This window comes from Nerophis lumbriciformis, linkage group LG22 (genome assembly GCF_033978685.3).
Source record: "Nerophis lumbriciformis linkage group LG22, RoL_Nlum_v2.1, whole genome shotgun sequence".
Taxonomy (NCBI): domain Eukaryota; kingdom Metazoa; phylum Chordata; class Actinopteri; order Syngnathiformes; family Syngnathidae; genus Nerophis; species Nerophis lumbriciformis.
Window position 1 is genome coordinate 8,637,459 of NC_084569.2, and position 24,141 is coordinate 8,661,599.

The 24,141-nt window shown below is 38.0% G+C and overlaps 1 protein-coding gene across 2 annotated transcripts in view; it reads left to right on the forward strand.

The window, feature by feature from the left end:
* LOC133615602 (parvalbumin-2-like) overlaps window positions 1-22,372 on the forward strand; it is a 25,623-nt gene extending 3,251 nt beyond the window's left edge. The window contains exons 1-5 of one of the 2 annotated variants that reach the window (XM_061974324.2): window positions 3,449-3,559; window positions 5,893-5,975; window positions 16,298-16,430; window positions 16,588-16,697; window positions 22,144-22,372. In XM_061974324.2, the coding sequence (XP_061830308.1) occupies window positions 5,915-5,975; window positions 16,298-16,430; window positions 16,588-16,697; window positions 22,144-22,166 (327 nt within the window). In that variant the 5' untranslated portion in view covers window positions 3,449-3,559; window positions 5,893-5,914 and the 3' untranslated portion in view covers window positions 22,167-22,372. Of the gene's footprint in view, window positions 1-3,448; window positions 3,560-5,892; window positions 5,976-16,297; window positions 16,431-16,587; window positions 16,698-22,143 lie in introns of those variants that run through there. The other variant, XM_061974325.2, reaches the window with a different exon arrangement.
* The last annotated feature ends 1,769 nt before the right edge of the window (window positions 22,373-24,141 follow it).

Genomic DNA, 24,141 nt, shown 5'->3' on the forward strand with positions numbered 1-24,141 from the left:
AGAAAAAGGCCTGGTTAGGCTTTGTGTATAGCAGTATGTGTGCTGTATATAGTGACATGACATATAATCATGTCATGTGTGCCTTCCTTGGGTGAAGCCAGGTTTACAGCTATGTTGTGACATGTTGTTATTATGCTGTTTGTTACTTATGTATGTTATGTTACAGCTATTTAAAATAGTTTTGTCAATTTGTTCTGGCCCAAAATAAATTGGCCCTTTGAAACATATTTGTGTGTTGTATGTAGACCACATTGCTTAGCAGAGTTCAGTGATGCAAATGTATGTCAAATTGATCAACAGATTGTATTATTCTCCAGTGCAATAACAGTACTGAAATGAAGGCTAAAAGGGCATTAATGGGAGCCTTAAATAAAAAAATAAAAAAAGAAGTAACTAAATAGTTACTTTTCACATTAACACAATACGTTTTGGTGTAAGTAACTGAGTTAGTAACTGAGTTACTTTTGAAATAAAGTAACTAGTAACTAACTAGTTACCGGTTTTCAGTAACCAACCCAACACTGTTTATTGTCAGGTTCAAACACTGATGACATCTACTAATCAGACAAGAAGCAAGGAATCATGCAGAGACAGAGTTCATTTTAGCTCATGAGGAGAACGCATGGAGCTGAACACTTAGTCACAGCAACAGTAACTGTAACTAGTTACCGGTTTTCAGTAACTAACCCAACACTGTTTATAGAGCACAATTACAAGGCAATTTAAAGTGCCTTAATGTGTTTTTTAACTAAAATTCCTAGTTTGTGAACCCGTTCTCAAACAATGGCAATAAAAACGATTCTGATTCTGATTCTGATTTTACGGAAAATTACAAGGAGGCCAAAATCATAAAAACACTCATAATTCCATTTGGGGCGGCTCGGTTGGTAGAGCGGTCGCAGTAACTTGAGGGTTCCAGGTTCGATGTCCGCTCACGCCATCCTTTTCTACTTTGCATCAGTCCATCTTTGATGAGCTCGGGCCCAGCGAAGCCGGCGGCGTTTCTGGGTGTTGTTGATAAATCGCGTGAAGCGCTTTGAGTCTCCGGAGAAAAAGCGCTAAAATTGTCATATGCACAATTAAATAAATAATGTTTTCAACCTGGATTTGAGCATTGCCAACGTTGAGGCCTGTCTCACATCTTCTGGAAGACTATTGCAGATTTTAGGAGCATACAACTGGAACGTAGCCTCGCCATGTTCAGGGAGACAACTCCCTGAGGTTCTCAGAGCTGGAGATGGTTCACATGGTTCCATCATGTCAGAGATGTACTTCGGGACATGATCATGAAAATACTTGTGCACAAGTAGAGATGTTGTAAAGTCTACTCTCTGAGCAACAGGAAGCCAGTGCAGTGACCTAAGCACTCGACGAATGTGGTCACATTTCCTGGTTCTAGTCGGGTCTCCAGCAGCAACATTCTTGATGTTCTGCAAATACTGTAAAACAAATACTAACAGCAGCTAAAGTTTGCTTTGCAAGTCAAGTAACCTCGGCTTAAACATCCTTACTGTTCTCTTGCTTACTAATTCATTGCAATAGTACACCTTTTAGGATTTGATGGATTCCATGTTTAAATACCACAAAACCCAAAACCAGTGAAGTTGGCACGTTGTGTAAATGGTAAATAAAAACAGAATACAATGATTTGCTAATCCTTTTCAACTTATATTCAATTGAATAGACTGCAAAGACAAGATATTTAATGTTCACACTGAGAAACGTAATTTTTTTTTTGCAAATAATCAATAACTTCAAACTTAATGGCCACAACACATTGAAAAAAAGTTGTCACAGGGGCATTTTTACCACTGTGTTACATTGCCTTTCCTTTTAACAACACTCAGTAAACGTTTGGGAACTGAGTGAAACTTTTCAGGTGGAATTCTTTCCCATTCTTGCTTGATGTACAGCTTAAGTTGTTCAACAGTCCGGGGGTCTCCGTTGTGGTATTTTAGGCTTCATAATGCGCCACACATTTTCAATGGGAGACAGTCTAGGACCCGCACTCTTTTGCTATGAAGCCACGCTGTTGTAACACGTGGCTTGGCATTGTCTTACTGAAATAAGCAGGGGCGTCCATGATAACGTTGCTTGGATGGCAACATATGTTGCTCCAAAACCTGTATGTACCTTTCAGCATTAATGGTGCCTTCACAGATGTGTAAGTTACCCATGCCTTGGGCACTAATACACCCCCATACCATCACACATGCTGGCTTTTCAATGTTGCGCCTATAACAATCCGGATGGTTAATTTCGTCTTTGTTCCGGAGAACACGACGTCCACAGTTTCCAAAAACAATTTGAAATGTGGACTCGTCAGACCACAGAACACTTTTACACTTTGCATCAGTCCATTTTAGATGATGTCGGGCCCAGCGACTGGGTGTTGTTGATAAATGGCATTTGCTTTGCATAGTAGAGTTTTAACTTGCACTTACAGATGTAGCGACCAACTGTAGTTACTGACAGTGGTTTTCTGAAGTGTTCCTGAGCCCATGTGGTGATATCCTTTACACACTGATGTCGCTTTTTGATGCAGTACCGCCTGAGGGATCGAAGGTCCGTAATATCATCGCTTACGTGCAGTGATTTCTCCAGATTCTCTGAACCTTTTGATGATATTACGGACCGTAGATGGTGAAATCCCTAAATTCCTTGCAATAGCTGGTTGAGAAATATGTTGTTCTTAAACTGTTGGGACAATTTGCTTGTTGACAAAGTGGTGACCCTCGCCCCATCCTTGTTTGTGAATGACTGAGCATTTCATGGAAGCAGCTTGTATACCCAATCATGACACCCACCTGTTCCCAATTAGCCTGTTCACCTGTGGGATGTTCCAAATAAGTGTTTGATGAGCATTCCTCGACTTTCTCAGTCTTTTTTGCCACTTGTGCCAGCTTTCTTTGAAACATGTTGCAGGCATCAAATTCCAAATGAGCTAATATTTGCAAAAAATAACAGTTTTCCAGTTTGAACGTTAAGTATCTTGTCTTTGCAGTTTATTCAATTGAATATAAGTTGAAAAGGATTTGCAAATCATTGTATTCTGTTTTTATTTACCATTTACACAACGTGACAACTTCACTGGTTTTGGGTTTTCTACTAAAATGCACCATTTTGCATACTATATAACAAAATATTGGACATTCCTGATGAGAAATGTATTTTAGTTCCTTGGTATCCTCCATCACAACCACACTTTGCATGATTTAAAAATATGAAGAGGCTTCCTGAATACAATCCATTACAATGTTATTTAAAGAAGATTGCAACTGACACACAAAATGGTCTCCATTCCTGAAAGTTTGTAAAAAAAAAAAAAAGAAACAGTGAGGAAATTATCTGCTCCGATTAACTGATGAAGAAGGACGAGCAGAGGGAGGAGGAGGGTGAATTCAGTGGTGATGGGATAGGAGGGTGTGGGGACTTTCTTTGGGTTTGATGACAAGACGCGTCAGGTTTAGTCCTTGCACAGAGCATCACAGACCTCCGAAGAGAGTGTTGGGAGTAACTTGGAGGTGCAAAGAATAGACGACAGCAAAGGCAAAAACAGGTTAGTCGCTCTTTTTTTGCAACAAATCAAGGCTTGTGAGATGAATCAACGTGTTTGCAGCTAATTGTTTATGTTCTAAAGCAGTGTTTTTCAACTAGTGTGCCATGAGATATTATCTAATTTCACCTATTTTGGTTAAAAATATTTTTTGCAAACCAGTAATTATAGTCTGCAAATGATGTGTTGTTGTTGAGTGTCGGTGCTGTCTAGAGCTCGCCAGAGTAACCGTGTAATACTCTTCCATATCAGTAGGTGGCTAATTGCTTTGTAGATGTCGGAAACAGCGAGAGGCAGTGTGCAGGTAAAAAGGTGTCAAATGCTTAAACCAAAAATAAACAAAAGGCAAGTGCCCCTAAGAAAAGGCATTGAAGCTTAGGGAAGGCTATGCAGAACGAAACTAAAACTGAACTGGCTACAAAGTAAACAAAAACAGAATGCTGGACGACAGCAAAGACTTACTGTGGAGCAAACACGGCGTCCACAATGTACATCTGAACATGACGTGACAATCAACAATGTCCCCACAAAGAAGGATTAAAAACAACTGAACTATTCTTGATTGCTAAAACAAAGTAGATGCGGGGAATAGCGCTCAAAGGAAGACATAAAACTGCTACGGGAAAATACCGAAAAAAGAGAAAAAGCCACCAAAACAGGGAGCGCAAGACAAGAACTAGGAAAACAGCAAAAAAGTCAAAATAAGTCACGGCGTGATGTGACAGGTGGTGACAATACACCTACTTTGAGACAAGAGCTATATTGATGCATGCATGGTTATGCTTTAAAGTCGTATCCAACAATTGCGAAAAATGACTTTTTACTGTCAACTGAGTTTCATTTTTTAATGATTTTTACTGGTGGTGTGCCTCCGGATTTTTTTTGATTTTTTTTTATTTTTATTTTTTTTTATATATATTTTTTTGACATCCAGCATCAGACATTCCTATCCATTACATCATATTCACATATATCATATATTTGTTGTCTGTCCTAAATGTCAAAATATTTTTGTTTATATCCCAACCATACCACCCCCCCCCCAAAAAAACAAAGTAATATCTACAAATACATCAATTAAATAAACAAAAAAGAAATAATACATTAATAATAATAATAATCAGAAATAAGATAGAAAAATATAAACAAATATATATATATATATATATATATATATATATATATATATATATATATATATATATATACATACATTAATAATAATAATAATCAGAAATAAGATAGAAAAATATAAACAAATACATATATATATATATATATATATACATACATACATTAATAATAATAATAATCAGAAATAAAATAGAAAAATATAAACAAATACATATATATATATATATATATATATATATATATATATATATGTATTTGTTTATATTTTTCTATTTATATATTTATTTATATATATATATTTGTTTATATTTTTCTATTTTATTTCTGATTATTATTATTATTAGTGTATATATATATATACATTATTGAAAATGTATATATATATATATACATTGTATGTATATATATATATATATATATATATATATATATATATATATATATATATATATATATATATATATATATATGTTATGATCCGCTGCCCGGATCATAGTTTGTTTGTTTTCTCGTCACATGTGTTTTCAGGACCTTGAGTTCCGTTTGTTTCTGTTGCCATGACGGCAGATTGTATACACCTGCCTCTGGTTAGTGTCCGGGACGCGCACCTGTTGCCCGGGCGCTAATCAGAGGGCTATTTAGTCTTTGCCCTGGCCTCACTCGGTCTGGCTTCCTAGTTTGTTCCCATACAACTGATAACGACTACTTAGATTTCATGCTATGCTATTTTTGCCTGCTAGCTCCCACGCTAGTCCTTTTGTTTTGCCTTTTGTGCTACGTGCATGTCTTTTGTTTGTTCATCGAATGATTAATATTTTAAATAAATCATTTTCCTACCTGCAATCTGTGTCCGAAGCCGTCTGCATCCTTGGGAGAACCACACCCGCATCACGATGCGACCAAGTCGTTACATATATATATATATATATATATACACATTATTGAAAAAATCTGTGTATATATATATATATACACAGATTTTTTTCAACGCAAAAAATGTGCCTTGGCTCAAAAAAGGTTGAAAAACACTGTTCTAAAGGGATTTTAAAATGCACATGGAAGGAAGAAGATCATGGTAGTAGAAAACTGTGGAAAATGGTGGCTGAAAAAAATTCACATTTTCATAAAATTTTACAAATTCCAATTATGTAGGTACCTCTGCAGACTTGTGACTGGTGCGTGCATGTGCGTGTTCCCCTCAGGCGAGCGCACAAAGAGGAGAGCATGGCATTTGCAGGGATGCTGCGAGATCAGGACATCGCCGCTGCCGTGCGCTCGTGTCAAGGTGAGTCACTCTTTGGCCACTCATGCGACGCCAAAAAAATCGAGCCCGCACTGTTGCACGCTCGTCAGGATCGCAGTACTGTGGGATGACGATAACATGATGGAGACCTCTCTAGTCCTATTCAGGAGGGTAAAGAGTTACACTGCAAAAACTGAAATCTGAGTAAGATTAAATATGTCAAATAAGGGTGATATTTGCTTATTTTCTGTCTGATAAGATCATTCTTCTCACTAAGCAGATTTTATGTTAGTGTTTTACTTGTTTTAAGTGTTTTGCTCCTAAATGATCTCAGTAAGATATTACTGTCACAACGTGGGCTATGGAGTTTTTGTTTTCCCAAGATGCAAGTGAATTTGGATCGGACATGGCTTGAAGGTGGGTACATGATTTATGTAAACACTACAACTACAAAGAAAAAGTACAAACGAAAAGCGCGCACAATGGCGGAGGTAAAAAAAACTTGGCGAATGAAAACAAAACTTGCACAAAGGCAGAAACTGAAGACGAAATAAAAAAAAACACTTACTGTGGCATGGGACCGTGAACAGGGCTTGAAACGAGAGGATAGCAGGTTTAGAAAAGATATGACACCAGGACGAACAACAGAAAATGAAAAGCTTAAATAACACAGACATGATTAACAACAGGTGCGTGACTCAAAACAGGTGCGTGACATGACAGGTGAAAACTAATGGGTTGCTATGGTGACAAACAAGAGTGCATAATGAGTCCAAACGTGGAACAGGTGAAACTAATGGGTAACCATGGGAACAAGACAAAGGAGTGAAAAGCCAGAAACTAAAGAGTCAATAACTAAACAAAACATGACTAAAACAAAACATGATTACACAGACATGACAATTACAGCTTGTTGCTGAGATTTGATGACCTATATTGAGTAAAACATGCTTGAAACTAGAATATCAACTGTTGCAAAGCTGTGTCATCAACACTCACAAGTATAAAACTACTTTTTTAAAGTAATAATTTCTTATTTCAAACATGTAAAAAAAAAAAAAAAAATCATGATTTTGACACAATTGTGTCTCACACTTAAAACGAATGACAGCCAAATGGACTTTGCGGTTTTATTTTCAATGAAACAATAGAAAATACGTACTTGTATAGTAGTACAGTTGGCACAGTACAGCAAACTGACAGTTAATATTTAAACATTTAACATTTTAAACAATTTTGAACAGAAATAGTTCATGCACATTCAGATAAATTCCTCAAAATTACAATAAAAAATGTTTTGGCCGGGGGCCGGGCTGTATATATGCGCACTAATTGACTGAAAGAGCACGCACTTGGCGCAATGATGTCATGTTGTCGATGGAAAAATGCATTTTTAGACCATATGATTTGCCTGAGCGGCTAGGAGACCCCGAGAGTAACAAGCGCTTGCCTTGTTGCCTTTCCATTAAGAACAATAAATTAGTTTTTAGTATAAATAAATGTAATGCCGAGCGCATATCATTATGTCAAGATAATGGCACTAGCATTTACTTCATTTAAGAATATTTTTCAACATATTGAGCAAAAAGGTCTCTTTTTTTTTTTTTTGTACCATGAAAACAGTGACGTGCGGTCACTAGAGGCAGGTGAGGCCCCGCCTCATCATGGAAAGAAAAAAAATGTAAAAAGAAAAAAATTAATTAAATTGTTATATGTATCCAGTGATTATACTATAAAGTTATTTTCCATTTAACTTCACCAGTTTTAGATTATTTTTATTCAAAATCGCTGAATTTTCACATTTGCCGTTCAAATACTGAGAAGAGACGGTGCGGTGATCAGCAGCCAGTTGAGGCACGTCACTCAGTGCCTCAACATGGATTGCGCAATGACTCGGCTAACTGCTGGCCTGCTGTGCAGTGAGACCGTATTGCTATATGAATTATATTATACATTTCCATAGTTTAGTTAGCTGAGGTATATAATGTACAGTGTATTTTGTCAACAACTGTATGTGTGTAAAGTATTTCTTGTGCTGAGCAATCATAAAACTGCTGCGATGACGCACTGGCTGAGGCTCGCGTAACCCCGCCTCCTGGTGCCGGTTAAGGCACCTCCGCAGCAGACTGCACCCCCCGACGGGAGCGCCACACCAACCAAAGCCCACACCCAAACCCTCCACGTGCAAGACCGAATCCACCCAAAAAAAGTCACTTAACAAGAAGCCAAAAAGTGCAAAAACAACATTGCTCGCGCCGGAGGAGCCGTGAACGACTGCAGGGACACAACATTAGGTACACCTGCAGACTGCAGCACGGATTTCATATTTCATTCATTCACAACTCCTCCAACACCAACATCACTGTTCCCGCACTTATAAGTAAAAGTAAGACCATAATAACCTTTTTTTTTAATTAAATGTGCTTTTTTGTGTGCTACAGTTTGTATGTGTAAAGTTAAAGTTAAGTTAAAGTACCAATGATTGTCACACACACACTAGGTGGGGTGAAATGTGTCCTCTGCATTTGACCCATCCCTTGATCACCCCCTGGGATGTGAGGGGAGCAGTGGGCAGCAGCGGCGCCGCGCCCGGGAATAATTGTTGGTGATTTAACCCCCAATTCCAACCCTTGATGCTGAGTGCCAAGCAGGGAAGAATGCTGGTATGAGCTTTTAAACATAACCCGTTAACTGCTGCCAATCAAATGGTGAATAAGATACTCTTTAGGGCTCATATGTTTGTAAATCTGACTGTGATGAAGTCAGTGCCTCACCAGCCATCAACCTCACCGCACGTCACTGCATGAAAAGTGCACTTGTTATTAGTAAGAATATACTTATTTTAAGGTATTTTTGGGTTCAATGAGGTTACCTAATTTTACTTGTTTTGGAAAGTCTTGACAAGCCAAATTTTCTTGTTCTATTGGCAGATAATTTTGCTTAGTTCAAATAAAATACCCCTCATTTTTTGTATTTTTTGTTTTTGTTTTTGGACACTGACTTTTTGCAGTGTAGGGAGTCTGCAGGTGCGTGACCCAGCAGCGTGTGACAACAGAAGTTAGTGTTAACGCAGATACAAACAATGCAGAGCAGCCCCATCGCATCCCAAAATTCTGCATTATTTATAGAGCAGTTATGTTTGCATGGAAGCTCAAAGCGTCGCAATGAAAATCTAACGTTGTCAGTGACTTTTCGCACTTTTTGAAAGACTTATTTGTTTCAATTTGAGATGAAGACAGGGTGAATTTTCTCTTCTGCCCTTAAGCCTAACATTGTTGTGAAAAGTGCTTTCTGAATGTATCTTCTAGTTGGAAATACACTATATTGCCAAAAGTATTTGGCCACCCATCCAAATGATGAGAATCAGGTGTCCTAACCACATGTGTATAAAATCAAGCACTTAGGCATGGAGACTGTGTTAGAATAATTGTTTCTAAATGATCACAAAAGCTTTGTATTACATTAAGTTCCTGGCAAGGGGATGGTAGCTGTCTTTGGGGCCTACCAGGAGGAAGGCTCGTAAAACTCCACTGTGACTTCAAAGCGGACAGATGGCAGGATCTGCCCAATTTCCAGACAAACTCTTTTTGAACTATTTTATGGAACTCTTTTTGAACTATTTTACGACCTCCTCCTTTGAACTGTTCGGTAACCAAAGGCAACGCTGTTTACGACCCACTTCCCTCTGAAAGCAGCTGTGGTCAGGTGGGGGGGAGAAAGTCAAATAAAGAAGGTGTCATGACTTGGTCCTGGGTGTTTGCTTTTCCGGAAGGCAACGGAAAGTTGGCTCGGGCGAGACGGGAATGTGAGTACATGATTGTACGGTAACAATTAGAGATGCTACCTCAGTAGAAGCATTTAAGTCCCATCTTAAAACTCATTTGTATACTCTAGCCTTTAAATAGCCCCCCAGTTAGACCAGTTGATCTGCCGTGTCTTTTCTTTTCTCCTCTGCTCCCCTGTTCCTTGTGGGGGGGGGCACAGGTCCGGTGGCCATGGATGAAGTGCTGGCTGTCCAGAGTCGGGACCCGGGGTGGACCGCTCGCCTGTGCATTGGCTGGGAACATCTCTGCGCTGCTGACCCGTCTCCGCTCGGGATGGTGTCCTGCTGGCCCCACTATGGACTGGACTCTTACTATTATGTTGGATCCACTATGGACTGGACTCTCACAATATTATGTCAGACCCACTCGACATCCATTGCTTTCGGTCTCCCCTAGAGGGGGGGGGGGGTTACCCACATATGCGGTCCTCTCCAAGGTTTCTCATAGTCATTCACATCGACGTCCCACTGGGGTGAGTTTTTCCTTGCCCTTATGTGGGCTTTGTACCGAGGATGTCGTTGTGGCTTGTGCAGCCCTTTGAGACACTTGTGATTTAGGGCTATATAAATAAACATTGATTGATTGATTGATTGATTTATTACTATAAAAAAAAAGGCGAAACGAAACACGTGCACAGTGGCGGAGAAACAACTTGGCTATGAAAACAAATACTTGCACAAAGGCAGAAACTATGAACAACAAAAAAACACTAACTGTGGCATTAATAAACAAAAACTTACTTGGCATGGACTAAAGTAGCAGCATGAAGGATGGACATGAAAACAAGTGTCAGGAATGTACAGAGCATAAATTTGGGATGTCGCCAGCAAGACAATCTGAAAACAATGAACTTAAATACTACAGACATGATTAACGAAAACAGGTGCGTGACTCAAAACGTGAAACAGGTGCGTGACGTGACAGGTGAAAACTAATGGGTAACCATGGAAACAAGACAAGGTAGTGAAAAGCCAGAAACTAAAGAGTCCAATAACTAAACAAAACAAAACATGACTAAAACAAAACATGATTACACAGACATGACAGAAGGAGGAGTGCAATCTTTTGGCAGAGCGTGGGTGACACTGTAAGAGGTTACAGGTCAACATGTTTTCTCCTCGATATTGAGTCCAAATTAAATTCTGCCTCTGTTTGATTCTTTGCCTCTTATCTTGTTTAATAGATGTCATCAGTGTTTGAACCTGACAGACTGTTTCTACAAACATTTGTGAAAGAAGTCAGTGATTTCCAGCGTGGAACTGTCATAGGATGCCACCAGTGCAACAAATCCAGTCGTGAAATTTCCTCGCTCCTAAATATTCCCAAGTCAACTTTATTATAAGAAAATGGAAGAGTTTGGGAACAACAGCAACTCAGCCACCAAGTGGTAGGCCACGTAAACTGACAGAGATGGGTCAGCGGAGGAATTATGGTGTGGGGTTGTTTTTCAGGAGTTGGGCTTGGCCCCTTAGTTCCTGTGAAAGGAACTTTAAATGCTCCAGGATACTAAAACATTTTTGGACAATTCCACGCTCCCAACCTTGTAGGAACAGATTGGAGCGGGCTCCTTCCTCTTCCAACACGAGTGTGCACCACTGCACATAAAGACATGGATGACAGAGTTTGATGTAGATGAACTTGACTGGCCTGCACAGAGTCCTGACCTGAACCAGATAGAACACCTTTGGAGATTGAGAGCCAGGCCTTCTCCACCAACATCAGTGTGTGACCTCACCAATGCGCTTTTGGAAGAATGGTCGAATATTCCTATAAAGACACTCCGCAACCTTGTGGACAGCCTTCCCAGAAGAGTTGAAGCTGTAATAGCTGCAAAAGGTGGACCCACATCATATTGAACCCTATGTGTTAGGAATGGGATGGCACTTCAAGTTCATATGTGAGTCAAGGCAGGTGGCCAAATACTTTTGGCAATATAGTGTATATTTACATGATTGTTTACTAAATATTGTATGTTAATCAAAATATTTTAGAAGTTTTGTTGGAAATGTGTGCTATTTTCTTGTTTTTTGTGATTATTTTTTTAAGTGAATATTAATGTTTTTTTCCACAAATTTGTAACATCCATCCATCCATTTTCTACCGCTTGTCCCTTTCAGGGTGGCGGGGGGGTGCTGGAGCCTAGCTCAGCTGCATAATTCAAATAATTAATATATTGTCTATGGCAGGGGTCGGCAACCCGCGGCTCTGGAGCCGCATGCGGCTCTTTAGCGCCGCCCTAGTGGCTCTCTGGAGCTTTTTCAAAAATGTATGACAAATGGAAAAAGATGAGGGGAAAAATGTTTTTTGTTTGTTTTAATATGGTTTCACAAAGCTCCCTAATTGTTATAAAGCACACTGTTTATATTAAACATGCTCATACTTGCCAACCTTGAGACCTCCGATTTCGGGAGGTGGGGGGTGGGGGGCGTGGTCGGGGTGGGGCGGGGCGTGGTTAAGAGGGGAGGAGTATATTGACAGCTAGAATTCACCAAGTCAAGTATTTCATATATATATATATATATATATATATATATATATATATATATATATATACATCCTGAAAATATGCAAACAAAACTGTGTTTAGATACTTCAAACTTGCATAAATAAATCTTAGTGAATATAACATAACTTGGCTTCTGAGAGCTTCAAAATGTAATGAATAAAATGCTAAAGTTGTTGATAAACAAGCAATTATTTTAATAATTAAATATGGTCATTTTAAATGAATTATTATGATAATTTAAAATTAATTATTTCAAATATGTTTATTTTAATGTATAATTCTATGGCTGAATGCAATAAGGAGTCAGAAAAAATACAAATAAAAATACAATAAATGTTGATTATTTTAGCAAAATATAGTAAAAATGTATTTAGATTTTTTTTTTTAATTAATAAATATATTTATTTTTAGGTAAGATAAAACATAATAATACAATTTATCTCTAGTCTGGATGATTTAGTTCTTGTCACCTTGTTGTCCTAAAAGGCTGTCCTCACTCAGGTCCGCATGGAGCTGGAGGGGGCGCGGCCTCCAGCTCCGGCTGAAAATCGGGAGATTTTCGGGAGAATATTTGTCCCGGGAGGTTTTCGGGAGAGACGCTGAATTTCGGGAGTCTCCCGGAAAATTCGGGAGGGTTGGCAAGTATGAACATGCTTCACTGATTCGAGTATTTGGCCAGCGCCGTTTTGTCCTACTAATTTTGGCGGTCCTTGAACTCACCGTAGTGTATAACTTTCTCCGACTTTCTAGGTCTAGGACGTGTTTTATGCCACTTCTTTTTCTATCTCATTTTGTCCACCAAACTTTTAACGTTGTGTGTGAACGCACAAAGGTGAGTTTTGTTGATGTTATTGACTTGTGTGGAGTGCTAATCAGACATATTTGGTCACTGCATGACTGCAAGCTAATCGATGCTAACATGCTATTTAGGCTAGCAATATTATGCATCATCATGCCTCATTTGTAGCTATATTTGAGCTCATTTCGTTTCCTTTAAGTCCTCTTAATTCAATGTATATCTCATGACACACGATCATGCATACTTGCCAACCTTGAGACGTCCGATTTCGGGAGGTGGGGGGGTCGGGGTGGGGCGGGGGCGTGGTTGGGGGCGGGGCTAAGAGGGGAGGAGTATATTTACAGCTAGAATTCACCAAGTCAAGTATTTCATATATGTATATATATATATAAGAAATACTTGACTTTCAGTGAATTCTAGCTATATATATATTTATTATATATATATATATATATATATATATATATATATATAAAAGAAATTCTTGAATTTCAGTGTTCATTTATTTACACGTATACACACACATAACACTCATCTACTCATTGTTGAGTTAAGGGTTGAATTGTCCATCCTTGTTCTATTCTCTGTCACTATTTTTCTAACCATGCTGAACACCCTTTCGCAGGTACCCATAAAGGTTTCGAGTACCACCAAAAAACTGAATCTCTGAAGACAGTATAAAAATCTGTGTTAAAGGTGTACAAATACTGTTTGTATAATAAGCATGTTATTTTTTTACAAATTAGGGTTAAGAGTTCAGTATTAAAAAAAAAAAGAAAAGAATGTGGCTTAAGTACAGTTTTTTAATTGAGCTGCTGCATTTTTTGGTTGGGTTGTTTATTTATTTTGAGTAACTTCTATACATTTCTAAAAGGGGAGGAATGTAATAGTGATCTATGTTTGTCTGTTGCCATCTCCTGGTGAATGTTGGCTATAGCGTACTGGGGTTACTTTTTGGTTGGCCAACGATTTACGTGGTGTTGCGCACCTGACTCACTCAGGTCCGCATGGAGCTGGAGGGGGCGTGGCTTCCAGCCCCGCCTGAATTTCGGGAGATTTTCGGGAGAAAATTTGTCCCGGGAGGTTTTCGGGAGAGGCGCTGAATTTCGGGAGTCTCCCGAAAAATCTGGGAGGGTTGGCAAGTATGCTATCATGTAATATGGCTTTTAATTTTTTGCGGCTCCATACAGATTTGTTTTTGTATTTTTGGTCCAATATGGTTCTTTCAACATTTTGGGTTGCCGACCTCTGGTCTATGGTGTAAGTTTATGGTTTATGATTTTTGTTTATTTGGAACATGCACACAATTACATCATGATACGTCACAATTTCCAGTTTCTCTTATCAACATGTTCAAAAAGGAGTAGGTAGAAGCAGAACTTATTTAATCTTACCCCTTTCCCATCACATAGCAATTGCTAACACGTTTGTCCACTTGCTGTTCTCAATTTATTCACAATATGCTCCATAAATAATAATATTAAAAAATAAATAAAAATGAGTGAAGTAAGTTGTTTCTCCTATAGTGAAATAAATACCATTATTAATAAGTTCAGAATGTTTATCATGGTTCTTCTTCTTTGTACTTTGTAAACACTAAAACTGGATCATATTAGGACACTGTTTGATTTCTTTACTTAATCCATTCCATAATTTAATTCCACATACTGATATACTAAAGGTTTTAAGTGTTGTACGTGCATACAAATGTTTTAAGTGAAATTTTCCTCTAAGGTTATATTTCTCTTTTGTTGAAAATAATTGTTGTAAATTCTTGGGTAGCAGGTTATAGTTTTCTTTGTGCATAATTTTAGCTGTTTGCAAATTCACTATATGGTTAAATTTCAATATTTTCAATTAAATAAATTATCCTTCTTGAAAATGGCTTTGCAAATACAGTCGTGGTCAAAAGTGTACATACACTTGTAAAGAACATAATGTCATGGCTGTCTTGAGTTTCCAATCATTTCTACAACTCTTATTTTTTTGTGATAGAGTGATTGGAGCACATACTTGTTTGTCACAAAAAACATTCATGAAGTTTGGTTCTTTTATGAATTTATTATGGGTCTACTGAAAATGTTGGGTCAAAAGTATACATACAGCAATGTTAATATTTGCTTACATGTCCCTTGGCAAGTTTCACTGCAATAAGGCGCTTTTGGTAGCCATCCACAAGCTTCTGCTTGAATTTTTGACCACTCCTCTTGACAAAATTGGTGCAGTTCAGCTAAATGTGTTGGTTTTCTGACATGGACTTGTTTCTTCAGCATTGTCCACACGTTAAAGTCAGGACTTTGGGAAGGCCATTCTAAAACCTTAATTCTAGCCTGATTTAGCCATTCCTTTACCACTTTTGACGTGTGTTTGGGGTCATTGTCCTGTTGGAACACCCAACTGTGCCCAAGACCCAACCTCCGGGCTGATGATTTTAGATTGTCCTGAACAATTTGGAGGTAATCCTTCTTTTTCATTGTCCCATTTACTCTCTGTAAAGCACCAGTTCCATTGGCAGCAAAACATAATACTACCACCACCATGCTTGACAGTTGGAATGGTGTTCCTGGGATTAAAGGCCTCACCTTTTCTCCTCCAAACATATTGCTGGGTATTGTGGCCAAACAGCTCCATTTTTGTTTCATCTGACCACAGAACTTTCCTCCAGATGGTCTTATCTTTGTCCGTGTGATGTTAGATGAAAGAAAAATTTAGCTGTTTGGCCACAATACCCAGCAATATGTTTAGAGGAGAAAAGGTGAGGCCTTTAATACTAGGAACACCATGCCTACGGTCAAGCATGGTGGTGGTAGTATTATGCTCTGGGCCTGTTTTGCTGCCAATGCAACTGGTGCTTTACATAGTAGTATGACATGAAGTGAATATGAATACTTTTAGATATTTAGGGAAATTAAATAAAAAAATAATTTTATCTTTAATTGTGATCATGATTTCTAGTTATGTTAGGCCAGCAGAGAAGGCCTTGCTGCACCACTGCATGTTAACATTTCCGTTTGCATTCGTGCCTTGGGCAATGTTCATCTTGCTTTGTTTGTGTCAATGGTGTGATGACATAACCTTTAATGGTAAAAGACAGTGATGCACTACAGGCTGAATCTTAGTAAATGTCAAGGGTTGGAGAGTGAAAGTCTTCTGAGCGAATGAGTCAACGCCACATCTGTCCTGGCCGCTTTAAGATATTCACACTGATTGACTTTTTCTATGTAATTATACGCAGCTTCGGGCAGCTTCAACTACAAAACCTTCTTTGCACAAGTGGGACTGACCGCCTTATCCCAGGAAAACTGGAGAAAAGTGTTCACAGTCTTGGACCAGGACAGGAGTGGATTCATTGAGGAGGAGGAGCTAAGGTAAGTGTGGACGCATGAGTGGCTTAAGGGCTTAGATAAGCATGGTACAGATAAACGCATTGACTAAAACACGGCCTAAGGGAGGGATTAAGATGGATATGAAACAGAAAATTCCAACAGGTTCCATAGTTGATTTATTTTTGTTCTCCCCCGTCAGACTATTCCTTCAGAATTTCTCTCCCGGCGCAAGAGAGCTAACTGTGGCTGAAACCAGGACTATGATGGCTGCAGGAGATAGAGATGGTGATGGCAAGATTGGAATAGAAGGTTCGTAAATGTGAAGAAAGTCTAACTTGTTAAGGCCTCGTAAAGATCCATGGAATTCAAGGATTTTTTTTGGTAATGTTTGCACAATTTTGCTCTAAATAAAGAGAATTAATTTTTTTGCAGCTAAATGTGGCCAGCAGTAAAAAGTTCTTAATAAATAGTAAGACAAGGGGAAAAAAATTACATATATATATATATATATATATATATATATATATATATATATATATATATATATATATATATATAAATATCCATCCATCCATCTTCTTCCGCTTATCCGAGGTCGGGTCGCGGGGGCAGCAGCCTAAGCAGGGAAGCCCAGACTTCCCTCTCCCCAGCCACTTCGTCCAGCTCCTCCCGGGGGACCCCGAGGCGTTCCCAGGCCAGCCGGGAGACATAGTCTTCCCAACGTGTCCTGGGTCTTCCTCGTGGCCTCCTACCGGTCGGACATGCCCTAAACACCTCCTTAGGGAGGCGCTCGGGTGGCATCCTGACCAGATGCCCGAACCACCTCATCTGGCTCCTCTCGATGCGGAGGAGCAGCGGCTTTACTTTGAGTTCCCCCCGGATGACAGAGCTTCTCACCCTATCTCTAAGGGAGAGCCCCGCCACCCGGCGGAGGAAACTCATTTCGGCTGCTTGTACCCGTGATCTTGTCCTTTCGGTCATAACCCAAAGCTCATGACCATAGGTGAGGATGGGAACGTAGATCGACCGGTAAATTGAGAGCTTTGCCTTCCGGCTCAGCTCCTTCTTCACCACAACGGATCGATACAGCGTCCGCATTACTGAAGACGCCGCACCGATCCGCCTGTCGATCTCACGATCCACTCTTCCCTCACTCGTGAACAATATATAAATATATATATATATATATTTTTTTTTAACATGCCTCACCTGCTTTTGCCCTATACAGTTCCTATTAACTACTCAAATTACTGGAGAAAATATATACAGTAACTAGGAAAAAAATATAATGTTATAGTTAAATCAATTTATTTAAATAAATATATATATATATATATATTATTATTATTATTATTATTTTTTTTTTTTTTTTATTTTATTTTTTTTTTTTACATGCCTCACCTGCTTTTGCCCTATACAGTACCTATTAACTACTCAAATTACTGGAGAAAATATATACAGTAACTAGGAAAAAAATATAATGTTATAGTTAAATCAATTTATTTAAATAAATATTTTACAATATTTCTATTAAATGGCTAGGAAAATCCAATTGATTGTTTTGGTTGCTTTTTCCCCATAAAGACACAACTAAAACATACAACCAGAAAATTAAAAAATTAAAAAATAAATTAGAAAATAATAATAATTAAAAAAAAAAAAATATATATATATATATATATATATATATATAAAAAAAAATAAATAAAAAAAAAATAAAAAAATAAAAAATAAAATAAATATATATATATATATATATATATATATATATATATATATATATATATATATAATTTAGGTTAAATTATTTTTTTTTAATTATTATAGTCTTTTTTTTGCTATGCTTAACTGTAACAACACAGCACACTAGCTGGTGGTGCTCAATAAATTCTGACAGATAGCCTACTTTAGTTCCGTTTTGTAGTTCCGTTTTAGCGTCCTCAAAAATCCAAACATTTAAAAAGCGAGATTGAAGTTTATGCATGTTTTAAATAAAAGTAACGCCAATAGATTTTTAAGACCTTTCAAAATCGTATTTAAGACCTTTTTATGAGATTTTAGGAGAATTTTAGACATTAGACATAAGACCTTTCAAAATTGTATTTAAGACCTTTTATGAGATTTTGGGAGAATTTTAGACATTTTATGGCCTTAAATTCAAATTATTGGATTTAAGACTTTTTTAGACTTTTTAAGACCCTGTGGGATACCCTGTTAATGGAAAATGAAAACCCAATTTGTATTTCTCTTTCCCCTTTTCTTACAATTTTTGTGCGTTTTAATAGATGGATGGAATGATTGGTAGATAACTGTAGTAAAATGACTAGGATAAGTGTATAAAAATGACTAATACAGGAGAACTAAGCAAAATGTCAATAGCCCCTTTAAATATTTTTAATCCATGCCTCTCCCCTTTCATTTTGTGGATATTTTTGGGTAATTTTGCTAAAAATAAATTGAAATAAATTTGCTGCATCTAAATATGGTCAGCAGATAAGGGGGGCCAGAAGGAGTCCTAAAAGTGAGGGTCAATCAAAAACTAAAAAAAAAAAAAAAAATCCCCCTATCCTTAATTTGTATTTTACAATTTCTATGGCATTTTTGGTAGATTTAATAAATACATTTATTGATTGGTAGATCATTTTCTAAAAAATGGCCAGCAAGTAAGAGGGGCCAGAGGGAGTCGACAAAAGTTCTTAAGGAGAGCCAAGGAAAATGTAAGGAAAAGAAACAACCTCTTAAAAATTTTATATTCATGTCAGATCCCATTCATTTTGTGGAATTTTTTTGTAATTTTGTTCAAAATAAAGTGAATGACCTTTTCCACAGCTAAATATGGCCAGTAAATAAAAGGGAATAAAAAAATGTAAGATTAAAAAAAAACCTTCTTGCCCTTTTACAATTTTTGTTGAAATTTTTAATTGAAATATTGATTGATTGGTAGTTATTTTTTCTAACATTGCCAGCAGATAAGACAGCTAAGAGAGTCTACAAAAGTTCTGAATGTGAAAAAAATGAGGAAAATTAAAAATGACTTTTTTCATGCACCAACACTTTTATTTTGTTGACTTTTTTGGTATTTTTTTTTTGCATAATATTCCCACATATAAATAGAAATAAAACCATAAGATATTTTCCAATAGTTTAGCTTTTCCCTGTCACAGAAAGTCCTTTGTATGAATGGTTTTGGCTAACTTCTTATGCCAGATGCCCTTCCTGATGCAACACTGCCCGGTAATCGAGCTTATGCCCTCTGCCTTGACAGGCAGAAGTGTGAACTAATACACCACCAGGGACAAAAATCATGTCCCTTTCACCGCAACTAAATATGGCCAGCTGGAAAGAGGAGCCACATGGAGCTATCCACTATCTGGTGCTGAAATCATAGTCTATAAAAGTTCCTAATTCTGAGGAACTATGGAAAATGTTGAAAAATATACAGTCGCGGTCAAAAGTTTACATACACTTGCAAAGAACATAATGTCATGGTTGTTTTGAGTTTCCAATTAGTTCTACAACTCTTATTTTTTTGTGATAGAGTCAATTTTTGTTTCATCTGACCACAGAACTTTCCTCCGGAAGGTCTTATCTTTGTACATGTGATGTCAGATGAAACAAATATTGCGCTGTTTGGCCACAATACCCAGTTTGGAGGAGAAAAGGTGAGGCCTTTAATCCCAGGAACACCATACCTACCGTCAAGCATGGTGGTGGTTGTATTATGCTCAGAGCCAGCAAGGCCTTGTCTGCTGGCCTAACATAACTAGAAATCATGATCATAATTAAAGATAAAAGTATTTTTTTATTTAATTTCCCTAAATATCTTAAAGTATTCATATTCTTTTCATGTCGTAAGCGATGATATTACGGACCTTCCATCCCTCAGGCGGTACTGCATCAAAAAGCGACATCAGTGAGTAAAGGATATCACCACATGGGCTCAGGAACACTTCAGAAAACCACTGTCAGTAACTACAGTTTGTCGCTACATCTGTAAGTGCAGGTTAAAACTCTACTATGCAAAGCGAAAGCCATTTATCAACAACACCCAGAAACGGGTCATCATTAAACATTGATTGATGTCATACTACTATGCAAAGTACCATATACTCTCTGTAAAGGACCAGTTGCATTGGCAGCAAAACAGGCCCAGAGCAAAATACTACCACGACCATGCTTGACGGTAGGAACGGTGTTCCTGGGATTAAAGGTAGGAACGGTGTTCCTGGGATTAAAGGTCTCACCATTTCTCATCCAAACATATTGCTGGGTATTGTGGCCAAACAGCTCAATTTTTGTTTCATCTGACATCACATGGACAAAGATAAGACCTTCTGGAGGAAAGTTCTGTGGTCAGATGAAACAAAAATGAAAAATGAAAAAAGGAGGATTACCTCCAAATTCTTCAGGACAACCTAAAATCATCAGCCCGAAGGTTGGGTCTTGGGCACAGTTGGGTGTTCCAACAGGACAATGACCACAAACACACCTCAAAAGTGGTAAAGGAATGGCTAAATCAGGCTAGAATTAAGGTTTTTGTCATGTCTTTGTGATCATGTTTTGTTTTAGTTATGTCCTGTTGGTTTAAGACTCTTTTTAGTTCCTGTTTACGCTCCATTGTTTTGGTTACCATGTCAACCCAATAGTTTTCACCTGTTTCACGTTTTGGACTCACGCACCTGTTGTTAATCATGTGTCACTATTATTTAAGCCGATAGTTGCCAGGAAGTCAGCCTGGCGACATTACCTCTACTACTCATGCCTGTTCATAGTGTCATGCTGATGCTAATTTCATGCTCCGCTCATGCCACAGTAAGTGTTGTTTGTTTTATGTTCATAGTTTTGCCTTTGTGCTAGTTTATTGTTTTCATAGCCAAGTTTGTTCTCCGCCTTGTGCGCGCCTTTTGTTTACACTTTTGTTAGTGTTAAATTAAATCATGTCCAGTCTGGTTCGCTTGCATCTTGGGAAAACAATCCACGCAGTAATTTGCGTCGCCAAAGTCCACGTCTTGACAGTTTTAGAATGGCCTTCCCAAAGTCCTGACTTAAATGTGTGGACAATGCTGAAGAAACAAGTCCATGTCAGAAAACCAACAAATTCAGCTGAACTGCACCAATTCTGTCAAGAGGAGTGGTCAAAAATTCAAGCAGAAACTTGTGGATGGCTACCAAAAGTGCCTTATTGCAGTGAAACTTGCCAAGGGACATGTAAGCAAATATTAACATTGCTGTATGTATACTTTTGACCCAACATTTTCAGTTGACCCATAATAAATTCAGAAAAGAACCAAACTTCATGAATGTTTTTTGTGACCAACAAGTATGTGCTCCAATCACTCTATCACAAAAAAATAAGAGTTGTAGAAATGATTGGAAACTCAAGACAGCCATGACATTATGTTCTTTACAAGTGTATGTAAACTTTTGGCCACGACTGTATATTTAGATACGCCCCAACTAACCCTTTTAAAAATTAAATTTGTTTAATCAGCAAGTGTACATAAAAAAAATATTTATTGTGTAATTTTTGGTAATTTTTGCATCATTTTGAAAGAAATACATGGGAATAAAGAACATACATGTAAATAAAGTAATACAGTAAACAACATACAGTAAATACTACAGTAACTATGACCTTGGATCAGAGGGAGCTATCCACTATCTAGTGCTGAAATCACACTCTATTAAACTTACACTTGGAAGTCAATGCATGTTGTTTTTTAAATAACTACCAATGTCTTATTTTTCTTTGCAGAGTTCTGTGATCTGTTTAAATAAAGATACTAAACCTCAACGGCCATGACGGTCTGTCCCCGTTTTAAGGAACTGGACGGGATTCCTGACTTTTCCCCCATTGTTTCGATGCAAAGACCTCACATGTTTTCAACTCGCCTGCCTGCCTGCTGCTCCTTGTTGGTTTGACATCAACATAATTAGAGATGTCCGATAATCAATCCAATCCAATCCACATTATTTATACAGGTAAAAGCCAGTAAATTAGAATATTTTGAAAAACTTGATTTATTTCAGTAATTGCATTCAAAAGGTGTAACTTGTACATTATATTTATTCATTGCACACAGACTGATGCATTCAAATGTTTATTTCATTTAATTTTGATGATTTGAAGTGGCAACAAATGAAAATCCAAAATTCCGTGTGTCACAAAATTAGAATATTACTTAAGGCTAATACAAAAAAGGGATTTTTAGAAATGTTGGCCAACTGAAAAGTATGAAAATGAAAAATATGAGCATGTACAATACTCAATACTTGGTTGGAGCTCCTTTTGCCTCAATTACTGCGTTAATGCGGCGTGGCATGGAGTCGATGAGTTTCTGGCACTGCTCAGGTGTTATGAGAGCCCAGGTTGCTCTGATAGTGGCCTTCAACTCTTCTGCGTTTTTGGGTCTGGCATTCTGCATCTTCATTTTCACAATACCCCACAGATTTTCTATGGGGCTAAGGTCAGGGGAGTTGGCGGGCCAATTTAGAACAGAAATACCATGGTCCGTAAACCAGGCACGGGTAGATTTTGCGCTGTGTGCAGGCGCCAAGTCCTGTTGGAACTTGAAATCTCCATCTCCATAGAGCAGGTCAGCAGCAGGAAGCATGAAGTGCTCTAAAACTTGCTGGTAGACGGCTGCGTTGACCCTGGATCTCAGGAAACAGAGTGGACCGACACCAGCAGATGACATGGCACCCCAAACCATCACTGATGGTGGAAACTTTACACTAGACTTCAGGCAACGTGGATCCTGTGCCTCTCCTGTCTTCTTCCAGACTCTGGGACCTCGATTTCCAAAGGAAATGCAAAATTTGCATGGTTGGGTGATGGTTTGGGGTGCCATGTCATCTGCTGGTGTCGGTCCACTCTGTTTCCTGAGATCCAGGGTCAACGCAGCCGTCTACCAGCAAGTTTTAGAGCACTTCATGCTTCCTGCTGCTGACCTGCTCTATGGAGATGGAGATTTCAAGTTCCAACAGGACTTGGCGCCTGCACACAGCGCAAAATATACCCGTGCCTGGTTTACGGACCATGGTATTTCTGTTCTAAATTGGCCCGCCAACTCCCCTGACATTAGCCCCATAGAAAATCTGTGGGGTATTGTGAAAAGGAAGATGCAGAATGCCAGACCCAAAAACGCAGAAGAGTTGAAGGCCACTATCAGAGCAACCTGGGCTCTCATAACACCTGAGCAGTGCCAGAAACTCATCGACTCCATGCCACGCCGCATTAACGCAGTAATTGAGGAAAAAGGAGCTCCAACCAAGTATTGAGTATTGTACATGCTCATATTTTTCATTTTCATACTTTTCAGTTGGCCAACATTTCTAAAAATCCCTTTTTTGTATTAGCCTTAAGTAATATTCTAATTTTGTGACACACGGAATTTTGGATTTTCATTTGTTGCCACTTCAAATCATCAAAATTAAATGAAATAAACATTTGAATGCATCAGTCTGTGTGCAATGAATAAATATAATGTACAAGTTACACCTTTTGAATGCAATTACTGAAATAAATCAAGTTTTTCAAAATATTCTAATTTACTGGCTTTTACCTGTATAGCACATTTAAACAACAAAATGTTTCCAAAGTGCTGCACATCAATATTAAACACAATTAAAAACAATATAAAATAAATATGATTAAAAACAATTTTAAAGGGTAAAACCAATTCAAACAGTAAATAGAAATCAAAATTTTAAAACACAGAGGACAACAGAGGACCACACAACTCACGCAGTG